The 13,537-nt window shown below is 45.9% G+C and overlaps 1 protein-coding gene across 2 annotated transcripts in view; it reads left to right on the plus strand.

The window, feature by feature from the left end:
- Positions 1-2,326: 2,326 nt before the first annotated feature.
- Positions 2,327-13,537, plus strand: part of GAN (gigaxonin) — a 42,756-nt gene continuing 31,545 nt past the window's right edge. For both annotated transcript variants that reach the window (XM_065640970.1, XM_065640969.1), the window contains exon 1: positions 2,327-2,497. In XM_065640970.1, coding sequence (XP_065497042.1) covers positions 2,331-2,497 — 167 coding nt within the window. In that variant the 5' untranslated portion in view covers positions 2,327-2,330. The remainder of the gene's footprint in view (positions 2,498-13,537) is intronic.

Here is a 13,537-nt window from a genome sequence, read left to right on the forward strand (position 1 = left end):
GTAATCTGATGAAACATTTCCCCTGAGTATGCAATACTCTATCATTTCTAGGCTGACAATAGCAAGGGGGAATGCATGTACACTTTGCCAAGTGGCCACAAGGCTTGTGGGTTTTTTTGTTGTGGTAACGTGGCACGCGGCCGTGAGCCTGTCATTTGGTTTGCTTCCCTGACACTTCACCAGGAATGAAATCTTGAGGGACACAAAGGTTTGATTCTTCTTTTGCAAGTCATAAATTAGCCCAGTAAAACTCGTGGAGTTATTGCAATGGCATACAAAAAGAAACTAGATTCAAGTAAAACTAGTAAGGATAGATAGCTCCATTAAAGGAAAAAAACATAGTTGAGCAAGAGAATCAGGCCATGGATATGTGTACATGTAATTACTTCCAAGATGTTACAAGCCGCCCTCAAGTTGGTAGAGTGGTTTGGTTTGGTTGTGTTTTGTTTTTTAATCAATGGGTTTCGTTAAATGGAACAAATGACAAAGCATAATAATTAATTTCTTCTCTAGAAGTGGGTATTATCTGTTACACCTTGTCCCATTGCCCCACATATGCAGCAGGAGGAAGCAGAAACACTGTTTACTAGGACGAGTTAAAAACCAGAAATACAACTGTGTTTTCCTACATAACAATCTATGCAGGAGGCACAGAAACAAAACAGTTTTTTTCTTTTTAAGTAACCAGGCCACTCAATGACAGCTTTCGCAAGAATTTAAACCACTGTTCCCTTGGGAATGCAATTACCAAAGTATTAATAACAAGCAAAACACATCTTTCACCAGCAGTGCAAGATGCAGAGTGCGCTCTGCGTTCATTACCTTCAAAGAGCGCTGGGGACGTGTCCTCTGGATCCCTTCTGATCTTGCTCATTCTGCACTTGACATCCTCAATAATTATGCCCAAGCCAGAAGTGGCCGCCTAATATTTATTAATGGGTATGCTACAAGAAGCGATGCAAACTTGCCCGTGTTTCATGCGCATTAGTATGTTTTTAGCCCTTCCATTATACCAGGACGTGAAACGTCCCCTGCTTCTAACATTCTTGTCCAAAGCTGCGCACCAAACCCAGAGCAGGGTCCTCCTCTCCAGGCACTTGAAGAAGGGTTGAACTGGAAACACCGGCCTAAACTGGGCTGTTCGCACCCCGCACGAGAGGGACCCGCTGCTGGGGTCAGCGTGTGCAGGTGTCCCGGCTGAGATCTCCAGCTGGAGAACACAGCGGCTTTGTGACCAGCTCCGAAAGGACAGGGCTCCCCCCCTAAAGTCATTCGTTTCTCGTTCCGATGGGGACATTTCCAGATACCTTTATTCTTTTTTCTTAGTGGTAAAATGATTTGGAGACACCACCAAACCGCATTTGGATGAATTATAAAATTCTAAGTTGTCCACATTTCCAAGACAGGTATTTTTGACATCACTGAATTAACCGCCAATATTAAAAGCGCTTCACCCACCGCAGCTTTATTAGATCTGGCCCTCCGAGAATGTTATTCTCCCAGTGAAGGAACAGAAAGCGTGATGTCCTTCGGGGGGTTTCACAGCCCCAAAATCACCCAGGTTTTGGCTGTGGGAGCCGGGGCTGCGCCGAGGTCCCAGGTTTGTCCCTCCTGGCAGCGCTGACTGAGCTGCCGTGAAGCACATCGCAGCTTTTGAAACACTTTCGCTCGGTGCAAATAGTTTCACTACTTAAATCCTCGGTGCTGTTAGAGAAAACAGCAGCAGATGGAATCAAGTCATCTCTTAATGTGCAATTAAACACGTTAAATACATGGCCTAAAACCTCGTGAAGAGTCTTGAAGAAAATGTTTTTGCCTGAAAAGGGCCTATTTCCAGCTGGCAGCCGCGGAAAGCGGCGCCGCTGAAATGAGTCTCGCTGTATTTCCTTCTCATTTTCTTGTTTTTTTCTCATGCTAACGCCTGTTACAAGCTCATGTAAGGGAAAAAAGAAATAACTAAAAGGCTGGGTTTAGTCACCTTTAAAGCTAAGAGGGGGGGAAATTTAAAAAAAGGTGATTTCTGAGTTCAGGGTCCGCAGCCATAGCGGGCACCGGCCCAGCCCAGGCCCGGTCCAGGCCCGGTCCAGCCCCGCCGGGCGCCCCGCACAGGGCCGGGCCGGCTGAGGCAGGGAGGCGCGGTGCCCGGGGCCGCCGGGGCCGCCCCCGCTCCCGCCCCGCAGGGCGGGCCGGCCGGCGGGCGGGGCGGCGCAGGGAGATGATGTCAGCGGCGGGCGGGCAGCCATGGTGTGAGCCAGGGCAGTGATTGAGGCGGCCGGCCCGGCGCGGCTCCGCTCGGCTCCGCTCGGCTCGGCGGGGCCCGGCCCGGCAGCATGTCGGGGCCCAGCGCCGTGTCCGACCCCCAGCACCCGGCGCGGCTGCTGCGGGCGCTCAGCTCGTTCCGCGAGGAGAGCCGCTTCTGCGACGCGCACCTGGTGCTGGAGGGGGAGGAGATCCCGGTGCAGAAGAACATCCTGGCGGCCGCCAGCCCCTACATCAGGTGAGGCCGCCGGGGCCGGGCCCGCAGCTCCCGGGGAGGCCGCGCTCTCGGGGGGGACGCGTTGCGGTTACATAAGGAGCGGGCTCGGCTTCTTTTAAGGACGGAAGAGTCGGAGGGGCCGGCGGGGCGGAGCGCAGGCCCTGCCGGGGGGGCCCGCCCGGCCGCGGAGTTGCCTGAGCGCCCCGGGGAGAGCGGCGGCTCGGCCGGTTCCCCCCGGCAGTGCGGGCCGCAGCCCCTCCAGCCGCGGCGTCTGCGTTGAACCGCTGCTTTCTGCAGGTTTGAAAGGCTGTTTAACCCACTGGAGGAAGGAAAAAAAAAAAAAAAAAAGCCCTGAACAACTTAATTGCTGCCGAGTGCCCGGTGTAAACGTGCGGCCCAGAAACAATACACTGGCGGGGATGTTCGCCCGGCGGTGCCTCTGCGGGGTTTGTCCCCGGGCTCGCCCGGCCATGCAGCTCTTCTTCGTGACTCTAGCAAGACGGGTCTCCGGGTGGCGGTTACGGGTTCTGAAATACATCAGCTTTTAAATTAAAAAACAAGAAAGGATATCGGTTTGTCTCCCCATCTCTTGTTCCTGTGCAGGATCTAAGAGCATAACTCAGAAATTGCCAGAGGTATCAGAGCCCGGCGGCGCCAGGAGAGCTGCTCTGGGCAGGGGTGTCGGCGGCGTGTGCTGTCAAAACTCTGCGGTTTGACAGCGAGCGCTGGGAGGATGAGCTGTGCTGGCACAGCCGTGGTTTCCGAGGTTCATCTGGGCTGTGTTTGCAGGGAAACCCATTTCATGAAAGGTCCTGCCGCTGACAGCGGCTCGATCTTCTCCATCGCGCTCAGTGGTGGTGAGTCCGGTGACTTCAAGCAAAAAGAGTATACCCGCCATAAGACTTTTACAGTATGTGTCCGCATGTCAGAGCGGGTAAACGAAACATACAAGTCGTTAATTCTGAAGAACTTTCGATTTTTAGAGTCCTGTCATTTGCAGGTAATGCACCTTAACTTTGTCTTGGTCTGTAAAGCAGGAGCAGACCCTTCAGTGTCACTTAAACACAGGATTATCGTAAGTCTGTAGCAGACTGTTTGTAATGCTTGGACATTCCTCGCAGTTGTAGCTTTCTGTGAAGTTGTCCTGAAATCTGCGTATTTGCTCTAGGTAGGGGTGGGGGGGTCTGTACACTACTTTCCAAACAAATGCAGCCTGCTTCAGTGTTGTATTATCATCTGCATTTAGGCAATAGGGTGCTTTGGGTGACCGTCGTAGTGCAGCTTTGTCATTCTCAAGTACAAAAATGAAATAAATAGAATACGAAGTTAGTGATTAACTTTTAAATAGGTGTTGATGGTGAATAGACTTAAGGAAACTGCTCTCTGCGTGGGTTGAGCTAGCAGGGCTGAGGCATAAAGCGAAATAAAATACACAGAGAAGGAAGGTCAGCAAGAACTTGCAATAAAAGACACCGTGGAGCCTATGTATAATAATAATTTTTTTGGTGCTTGTCTTGAGAAGCAGTTTTAAAAGACAGTGGTGTAAGGCGAATCAAAGACGTGAAATTGAAATGACCCATTGATCCAAAACTCTTCAAAGCACCCGAATGCTTTTCAGGTTGTTGGCCATCGTATTTTATATGACCTTATGACATACCTGAAATTAAGGTTCAGAAGGCTTGCTCCAGGTGTAGAAAGTTCATATTCTTGGAAAAACTGCTGTTCTATTGTAACAGCAAGATGAGTTTGCAGGAAATGTGCTGGTTTTACTGTGAAAAACATAGAATAATTTACAATTTCTTTTAATTAAGCAATGGAGAAGTACCTTTTCACAGAATTTCATCTTTGAGTACTGCATTTTGTTCATGTGTGAAAAACATACTGGGGAAATATAAGTGTGTTTGAGGACTAAGAGCACCAGACAGACCTACATTAGCAACAAAACTTGTAGTCGTTAGAGTTGTGGGGTTTTTAAACTCAAAATTTTTCAGGTTCAGATCACATGAAGGAACTCATTAACTATGTGTGAAAGTAGGTTACATGGATTAATATATAAATACGATCAAGGTTGTTATGTTTTTTTAAGCTTACTCATCTTTTCTCCTCAGGCTTGCAAGATGTAAAGACCCAAAAATACACATACCTGGTCCTTGTATGGCACGTTAAGAAAACATTTGTATTACGCACTTTTGCAAAGCCCAGTTTTTACCTGCCGCTTATCTCTCTTTTTATCACTCCAGGATCTCTCTCTTAGTCCAACTGGTCTTCACAGTGGGTAGAATTGGTCAGGTAGGTTGCCAGTGTTGGAGCATTACGTTTCCAGCCAAAAGGAATGTTTCAGTGGCTCTTTTTGGAGATAAAATTAATCTCCAGCCTGTGCCTAGTCTATGCAAGTCCCACTTATTTTGAGTGCTGGTTTTCAAATAAAATAATTGGTTTAGTTTCTATATAAAGAGTTATTGCAGAAGACTCAAGAATTTTATGTCCTTGTATTTTAAGGGCAGGTGATTCCAAAGTGTGCTCTGGTACCAGAGGCTGTTACAGTCTCCAAACGCCAATTGAGTTGGGTCATTCTTATTTGAAAAATTCCAGTATAAAGCTCAGAAAAATGCATTAACTGATTTCAGGAGTACAACTTGGAAGAAGAATGAGAGGATACGTGAAACTTGTACTCGGCGGCGGAGCAGTGGAAGTGTGAGCTGGCGTGGTGTTCTCTGTGCCTGGCTGTGTCATCATGTGTTGTGGCTTTGGGCAAGTTGGTGGGTGAGTTCAGGAGCTGTGTAGGGTTTGCGTGAATGCTCAGTGTAGGGTGTGAGTAGGAAAATAAGCAGGCACGGACTCTCTGAGGGGGTGGCTGGGTGTGAGCAGAGCCTGCATGTGCTGAAGGATTTGTGCAGCTACAGAGAGGAGCGTTACCTGTTTTTGAGTTTTGCATGGAAGCTGTTTGGCTGCCTGGTTATGAGTAGGACGCTTGTAAATTATAGTGATGTGGCTTCCCTCTAGTTATTTGGCAACTGGATTATCCGTGCAACTCAGAAGTGGCAGCTTCAACAGGGAGAAGTCTAAAGATGTGAAGGGGATGCACAAACACGCAAAAGTTTTACCAGTGTCGCTGGTCCCATCTGCTTTTCTTGTCCGTTGGTTAGCTTCTGCAAGTACAAGGAAAAAAATGCCTGTTTCATGAACAATTTTCAGTCTGGGGGACCAGTGAGACTTTTAATTTTTGTGGTAGGTTGATTCTTGAAGGTCTTGCCTCAGTTGCTTAATGCCAAGTTGCTTGTGGCGCTCTGAGGGCAGAGAGGTCTGGGCTGGTTGCGTGAATTCCTACAGAATTGCTGTATATGTACAGGTTTATCTAATCCCTCCATGTGCCCCTGGAGCAAATCCTGTCATTTGCAAAACACAGAAGTCTTCCTGGATATCTCAGACACCTTGTGGTATGTTCCTGAGCCTGAGAAAAGGAGGATTCCCCAGGAAGAGACTTCCCTAGGACAGAGCGTGGTTTGGATCAAAGCGGTGTTGCTGTGCATCCCAGAGAACTTGAATTCAAGTCAGCTTAGCTCTTGATTTTCTCTTCTGTAACACATCAGCCAGGAACCTGTGTGTTGTGGGGTTTTTTTTAGCACTTTTTGTTCTGGCAATTGCCGTAATGTAGATACAATTCTATTGCCCTGGTTAAATTTATTTAGTTTATGAGCCTAGTGTAAATTATGTTGCTTTGACCAGAATAAACCATGCTTGCGCTAGTAAGTTTGGCCTAAGTTGAAGCATATATCCGCAAACCTTATATAGGATAGACTTGTTCCAAGTATTCCTGGTATCCTCGACAGTAGCAGCAGATGTTCTCATCCGAACAGATCCATCTCTGTCTGGCGTGAGTTGTTCCTGGCCGGCTGAAACTTGCAGCTTCTCTTATTTTGCTACCTCACTGTCTGCTTGCCTGTGTCACAGGGAGCCTGTGGGAACCACCTTCACAAACAGGATATTTAAGCTCAAATTCTTACATGAACTTAATGTCGTTAGGCAGGGATTGTGCTGCTGTATTAGAAATTAAATTAAGGCGTTTTTGTTATCTCAGCAGGTTTTGTCCTTGGTTTTTATGCATCTGTGTGAACAGGTTACAGATGACTGTATGTATTCCATACTGTTCCCCAAGGCTTTTCTAACTTTGTAATGGACCAGTAACCATATTTTCATCTTTTTCCACGAGCATAATATAGTTAAACAAAAACAAAAATGTAAAAATTAAGTTAATGTTATTTTCCATTTACTTGTAAATAGCTGTGCTGCTTGTAAGTTATTTTTGCTCAGAAATAACCTGACAGCATTTGCATCTTCTCACTTGTGCTGTTCAACCTTCTGCCATCCCTAAAACACTGCAGACCTCGTAGGACCTTTGCGCAGCCACAGAACCACAACCTCTCTGCCAGTGCCCAAAGAGATGTCTGTGGAGATGTGCTGGGACGTGTCCTGGTCACCAAACTCCTGTCCTTTCATCCACGTGGAGGCACTTGGGACGTTTTGAGTTGTTATGAAGCCCATGAGAAGGAGGTCTGCTGAGATGTCAGCCTGTGTGCGAGCGTCCCCGGGGGCTGGTGTGAGCAGTGGATGGGCTGTCTGGTTGGTATTTGATTGCCGGGACCCCGTGCTCTCGAGTTCTGGTTTAGCTGAGCCGTACCAGGTCCTGTTCCCTCTTCGCTGGGTGTGCAGGGCAGCGTTGTGGCAGCTGCTCTGTCAAGGAGGGATGTAAAGCCATCTCATCTTCAGGGTTTCTTATGAGAAGTTTGTTTCTGGCAGCCTCCTGGGAGCTTTACAGGCTGCCCTGGCAGTAGGAAGACAGGAACAAATCAGGGCAGAATTTGCTTCCAGACTTTTAAAGCTGTTTTTTTAAATGAGTCATAGTTGGGTTTTGGTGTGGGGTTTTTTGTTTTGTTTTAGGAAACTAAAATATCATCCGTGACGTTTTAGTGATAACTGAGTTGTAAAGTCTCTGTAACTTTGAGAAGCAATAAATCAAAATAGTTGCCTTGTCCAGAAACTCTCTACTTGGCATAATTCAGGAAAAGTGCCTAAATGTGTGTTATGTTTAGATAAGTAGTTGAGGGGCAACAGCGATAAAGGTATGTTAAAAGCTCAGGGTTTAAAAAGGCTTTTAAAAATCACTGTACCAGGCTTGAATGGGGAGTTGTTAATTATATTCCTGCCCCAACAAGCCCCTAAAGATGGCCCGAAGGGAGGAAGCAATGAGGCTCTTACCCAGCTCCGAATAGTAGGAAACTACAGTTGGGCTGCTCCTACACGTCAGGCTGAGGGAGAACCCGAAATCAGAGCATCCCGTTGATGCAGGAGAACTTGACATGAAATTTCTTGGTCTTTCTTTGTATCCGAAGGCGCGCGGTTGATCTGGTGCCTGGCGCGAGAGGCGAGCTGGGGCGGGAGGTGCGGTGGGAGGGAGCTGCTTGGGACGGCTGGGTAATTAATACTCTGTAGGTTGCCTTTACACCTGCTTTAATTGCATTGCTTGGCAAAACTTTTATTATTAAAACAACCTTTTTTTTGTTAAGAATTTTTCTTGCACGCTTAACATGTGTTTTGTGGCTGGAACAGGGCTGTCGTGAAGGCTGTCGTTTGTCTGGAGAAAGATCTGGGGTTGGCGAGTCTGGACTTCTTGATTTGTGGTGTGTGTTTGTTTGCATTGGTCTCAACTGCAGGTCCAAAAGGAGCAACTGACAAACATGAAAAGTAACTAATGGTTTTAAAGAAGTCGTTTCTTCACCCTCTGTGCAGACTCTTGTTTCATAGATTGTACAAAGCTCGGTCTCTGTCCTGGTACCGAGTACCAGTGCAGCGTTATCTCTACGTGGGGGACTCTCCAGTCTCGTATTCGTCTTCCAGATTCTGTCTATGCTAATGCTTAATATTTCCAAGAAATCAAAAAGAAAAAAAAAAAATCACTGTTCTGGACAGCTCCGAAGCTGCTTGTTGCCTACCAAGGAAATACGTTCTTAATACCACGTAGTTAGCAGCTGGTTTATGGTCCTCAGGCGCGTTCGTTTACGTCTCCTGAATTACTTTAAGCTGCCTAGTGCAGCTCTTGTTATTGTTTGTGGACACAGTTTGTACTCTGAGCTGCACTCTTGGCTCTTCCTTGTTGTGCTGGTGAAATCCACGCTCCTGGTTCCTTTTCCTCTTGGCTGTGTCTTGCAGATTTCAGTTTTCCAGCTTCTGGCGTGTCCCGAGTTCTGGTGCCTTCGTCTGTTGGATTCCCAAAGAAACCCAGTGCCTGTCACGTCTTCCAGCTGCCCCACGATACCACTTGTGCCCTTGTGATTTTTGTCCCTTCAACTTCATATTTACCAGTGATTATGAAAGTCTGACTCTGCTTAGATCTCCCACGTGCTATAAGGATAAATGAGGTATAAAAACCTGATTAAACCAAGTTTTCTCAGCAGATTCGTTGTTGTTTTCAAAATATGACTTTAGTAAGTCACAGGAATGTTTGGATTATTAGAGACACTACACAGCATTACATTTCTTAAATATATTTAATGTTAAGTATAACAGGATGACTATGGTACTGTACTTGTTCCTTCTAAAAAAACCAACCAAACAACATTTTAAACAAGTTTAAAAACAGTTAATTTGAAAGAAGACATATTTTCAAGTAGAGTACCGTTAATTTCTTGGTTTAAAACTATATTCCAGAAATGTCTTCCTTTGCTTTTCCAAGGAAGTCCTAGTTCCAGCTTGCTATCTAGGAGGTGTAACATTGCTGTTTAGTAGAAAGCTAAATTTTCAACTGATACAGACTGGAAAGCTCATGAATTGTCCATTTAGCACGTTAACTTGTCACATGTAGCACAAAAATGGCATAAATACGGTACAGATTTAGTAACTTAAGGAGATGCTTTCAATGTTCCATGCGAGCTGACCTGCTGCCTGTTGAGGAGCAGGGATTAGATCTTTTCTCCCCACCTTTTAAAAACAAAGGAAAAAAAAAACAACCCAAACCACCTCTCTGAATCCCGTGGCAGGTATTTTTAATATAGGAAGGTACATAATGGATCTGTGCTTTGTGTGAGAGGCTGAACCGGGTCTGCTGGACAACGTGCACAGATGAGGCTGAGCTTCTGTTCCGTGCCGTGTACGGGGAATGTGGCACAAGCCATCGGCAGCAGCGGCCAAATCTTCTGCGCGGCTTGTGATGGACTCGCGTGTCAGCTCAGCTGGTACAGTCAGTTGGTCGTTTAGAAAGTTGGCTAAAAAAAAGAAAAAAAAGGCCAAAGTAGAATGCAATGGCAAGTCCTTAGTGCTGCTGAGAAGCTCCAAGTTCTTGAGGACTATGTTCGTCAAGTGTGTGTTCTGTCTACTCAGGGCTAACTCGCATGTTTAGGCAAGACGGGCTGGCTGAGGGTAGATTTCCAATTGAGATTGCAGTCTCGCTCTGGATGAGCTCAGCGTCACTTCAGATTTTCGGGGTAAACAAGCTCTTTGAGCAAAGGCCGTGAGCCCTGGACACGTCCCTTGTGCTGCTGCTGAAGGAACAGCTTTGTTCTCATGGGTGGAGGGAAGAAAATAAGTCATTCCTAGTTGCTGCTTCTCTTAAACCAAGCAAAGCAACTTGCGCGGGATTTTGTGCTGAGCTGTTGGGTGGACCTGATTTACCTTGAGACGTGAAGTTGCAGTTACAGATAATCTGAAGAGGAGAGACGTATGAGAGGCATCGCCGAGCTCCTCAGAGAGCTGGCACCCTCGGCAGGGTGTGGTGAGGACTGTCTTTTATGTGTGGTGCTAAAGGCCAGGGTGCGACCTCAAAGAAAAACTGATTTGGTTGTAAAACATCTTTTTGGAGGATGGCAGCGGGTGGAGTGAACTGCTGCATCATGGTTTTGTGCGACCTGTTTAATGATGTGATTATTAAGGTTTTTTGCATGCAGAAAGGTCAGCCTTCACAGGAGAAAATGTTGCAGGGATGAAGGTAGACAAATGAAAAAACTTCAGCATTAAAGTGGTCAATCCTAAGTGGCACTTACTTAGATTTAACATGGAAAGCTTGTGCTTGGAAGACTCAAACCTACATAAGGAAGCCCAGATCAGGAGGCTAAATTGACCTTATGTTTGCATCAAAAGCAGAGTTTTTAAGTTTTCTCCTTACTGATGCAAAATCTCAAAGTACTTGCCTGTCGGTTTTAGGACTGAGTCATCCTTGTGAGTGTGTTTTAGGTTTGGTTCATGTCTTTGCTGGGAATTTTTGTTGGAGGTATAACTTCATTTTCAAATGCTCTCTGGAGAAAACCAAAACCCTGCTGCAGGTGAAGGATGGATCATCAAACCGCAATTTTATTACTCTTGGGTTTGGAAGGTTGGCTTTGCGACTCTGAGGTTTGCTAGTGTGGCAATATTGGCGAAGCTTATGTAGACTAGCCCTTATGGTTAATCTGGAGCAAACCCATTAATTTGGAACAGCTCCTTTTGAAACGACAAATGTTCCCCTCTCGCCTCCTGCAGTTCTGCTCCCGACAGGGCGGTACGGCCGCTAAGCGGATCCGCAGCTGCGTCGTTTGCAGCGCGGTGACTTGAGAGCAGGTCAAAGTTTGGTATTGCAAAGCATCAAAACCAGAGCGTCTGTCTTTTGCTTCCCACATTTTTCTGTTGTTGTTCACTATAAATATCGTAAACCTGCTTGAGGTGAATGTGGTCTAGAGCATTCTCCTTTACAAAGGCACAGTCTTTGCAGACAGATGTTTTCTGTACCTGTTTGGGTGCCAATATACCAGCGCTCTAAGGATTAAAACATTGCAAGAGTTAGACTGTTGTTCGCTTTATAACTTATGTCACCCCTGTAGAAATACATGGGGTATCTCTTCATAAGAGTTCTCGAACAAGGCAGAGGTTTTAAAAAGTATTCCCACAGAATTATGTCTGACTCAGGAAAGCAAGATTTATCGGTGGCAGCTGAATTCTTTGTTTTAGTTCTCATTTTGTTTGGTTGTGTGTTCTTTTGTTATTCCCTCTCCTGTAAACCGTCAACTGTAAAACATAGGAAAAAACAAGTTTTCAGGCGTGGGCCCTTTCTCAATGCACTTCCCATGCGCCTTGGTTGACCCACAATAGTGCTCTCGCAGGGACTCGGCTGCAAGGTTGGAAGTACGACTGTGTGGTTTTCTTTTGCTCTTTTAAAATGGGAGGTAAGTTGGGAGATCCATCTTAATTTTAACAACAGCAGTGGGCAATCTTAAATTTATCTGTTGGAGGTTGTTTGTTTGTGTTTTTTTTTTTTTCAATTACTTGGATCTGTTTTATGCCACAGATGTGAATTGTGACTCCTAGCAATATCAAGGTTTGTTCTTAAGCCCTCGTTTTCATTTTAACAATTTCCCTTGCTTCTATTGTTGCTTACACATACAGAAGAGGTATTGGAATTTTTTTCCTCGTTCTACCTTATGTAGTGTCATCTGAGATGACTCATTAGGATTGTATTCCTTAAGCGATGTGGAAGAGCAGATTCTAAATTTGTCACAAACAGACACAGCATCAAAACGCAACATCAACCCAGTTCTTATGCCATTTGCTCAAGGTGCGGTGTGTGCCAAGCAGTTCTCCCGAGCAGCTACAAGAAGTTGGGGTGAATGTTACGCATCTGTAGAACACTATTTATGTTGCTGGAAGCAATTCCCGACTTACAATGGTGATCTTCTTAATTAAAAAAGGAAAAACTTCCTTTTAAAACATGTATGGAGTTAAGCTGCGCAAAATTAAATTACTTAAGAAAACAGGACGAAGAAGTTGCCTCGTTTTGTTTCCCCAGCTCCGTTTCTCAGCTGAGCTCTGTTCTCAGCTAGTGGGTTTGCTGGTTGGCTGCGGGGGTTTTTATTTCCTTCTAAATCTTGATGTTCTGGTCTTTCACCTGAACTAAGGAAGATCGAGGCAGGCTCTTCTGCTGTGTTTTGGCAACTTGGAGTGCTTTTAAAGTAATTAGAGATGTTGTGTGGGGTAGGAAGCGCTCACACGTGTTGGAAGCGGCCGCGCTGCAGCTGGGCACATCTCTGCGCCTTGGCTGGTGGTCGCCACTGCCGGCTTTCTGCCGCACAAGTCACAGGTAGAATAAATCACCGTGAGGAAAAGCCTGGTGGAAAGAAAACATCCCAGGGCAGCGGTGGAGTCACCATCCCTGGAGGGGTTTAAAGGCGTTTAGACGAGGTTCTTAGGGACATGGGTTAGTGCCAGAGTTAGGTTACGGTTGGACTCGGTGATCTCTTCCGACTGAAATGATTCTATGATCCTCCTTCCTGGGATACTGACAGATTGGGAAACTTCTGCGTGAGCATAGCTAGAAATATTTTTGCTAAAGTGAAATTTGATAGAAGACCGGGGTGAAGGATTTCACAGCGTGTTGTCCGCTCTGTTTTTCTGAACTGGGAAAAAAAATATCTTGAAAGTTTCTCGTTCTGTCCGGTGTGAGTGTTACGGGAAGGGTGCCTGGAGCTCTGCTGGCCAGCGCGGTGTGGGCTCAGGTCCCAGCTGATGCTGGGGGATGCAGGAGGAGTCGTGGCTCCGTGCCCTCCCCTTACACACCTCCTGCTTTTTTCTCCTCCTCCAGCTTTCCTTCCGTATTAAACTCACGGATTTCTATCTTAGACTTTTCCAACCCCAAACTTGGTTATAATATGTCCTTGAATGATTTTTTTCCTCCCCTCTTCCCAACAGGCAGTAGCCGTCCTGCAGTGCTGGGTGTGAGCGACAGGGAGAACCTGCAGCTGGTGCTGGTACCACAGCTCAGAAATCTTTGTACCAAAACAAATAACACAGGAGTTTATTAACTAAGAAATTAAAGTTGCGTGACAGATGGGTAACTACTCCTTCTCAGAACAGATGACAGGAACAAAGCTTAGTCTTGGGTGCATTTGCATAAGGTGAAAATTTGCCAACATAAGTATCTATAACTTTGAAATCAATCAATTTGTTCTCAGGGTTATTTTTCTGCTTTGACTTTGTTTTGGACTTGCATCAGCGGTTGATTAGTTTCTTTTCTGTTGATGTCTTAAAAAAAAAAAATACACG

This window comes from Caloenas nicobarica, chromosome 9 (assembly GCF_036013445.1).
Source record: "Caloenas nicobarica isolate bCalNic1 chromosome 9, bCalNic1.hap1, whole genome shotgun sequence".
NCBI classification, from domain to species: domain Eukaryota; kingdom Metazoa; phylum Chordata; class Aves; order Columbiformes; family Columbidae; genus Caloenas; species Caloenas nicobarica.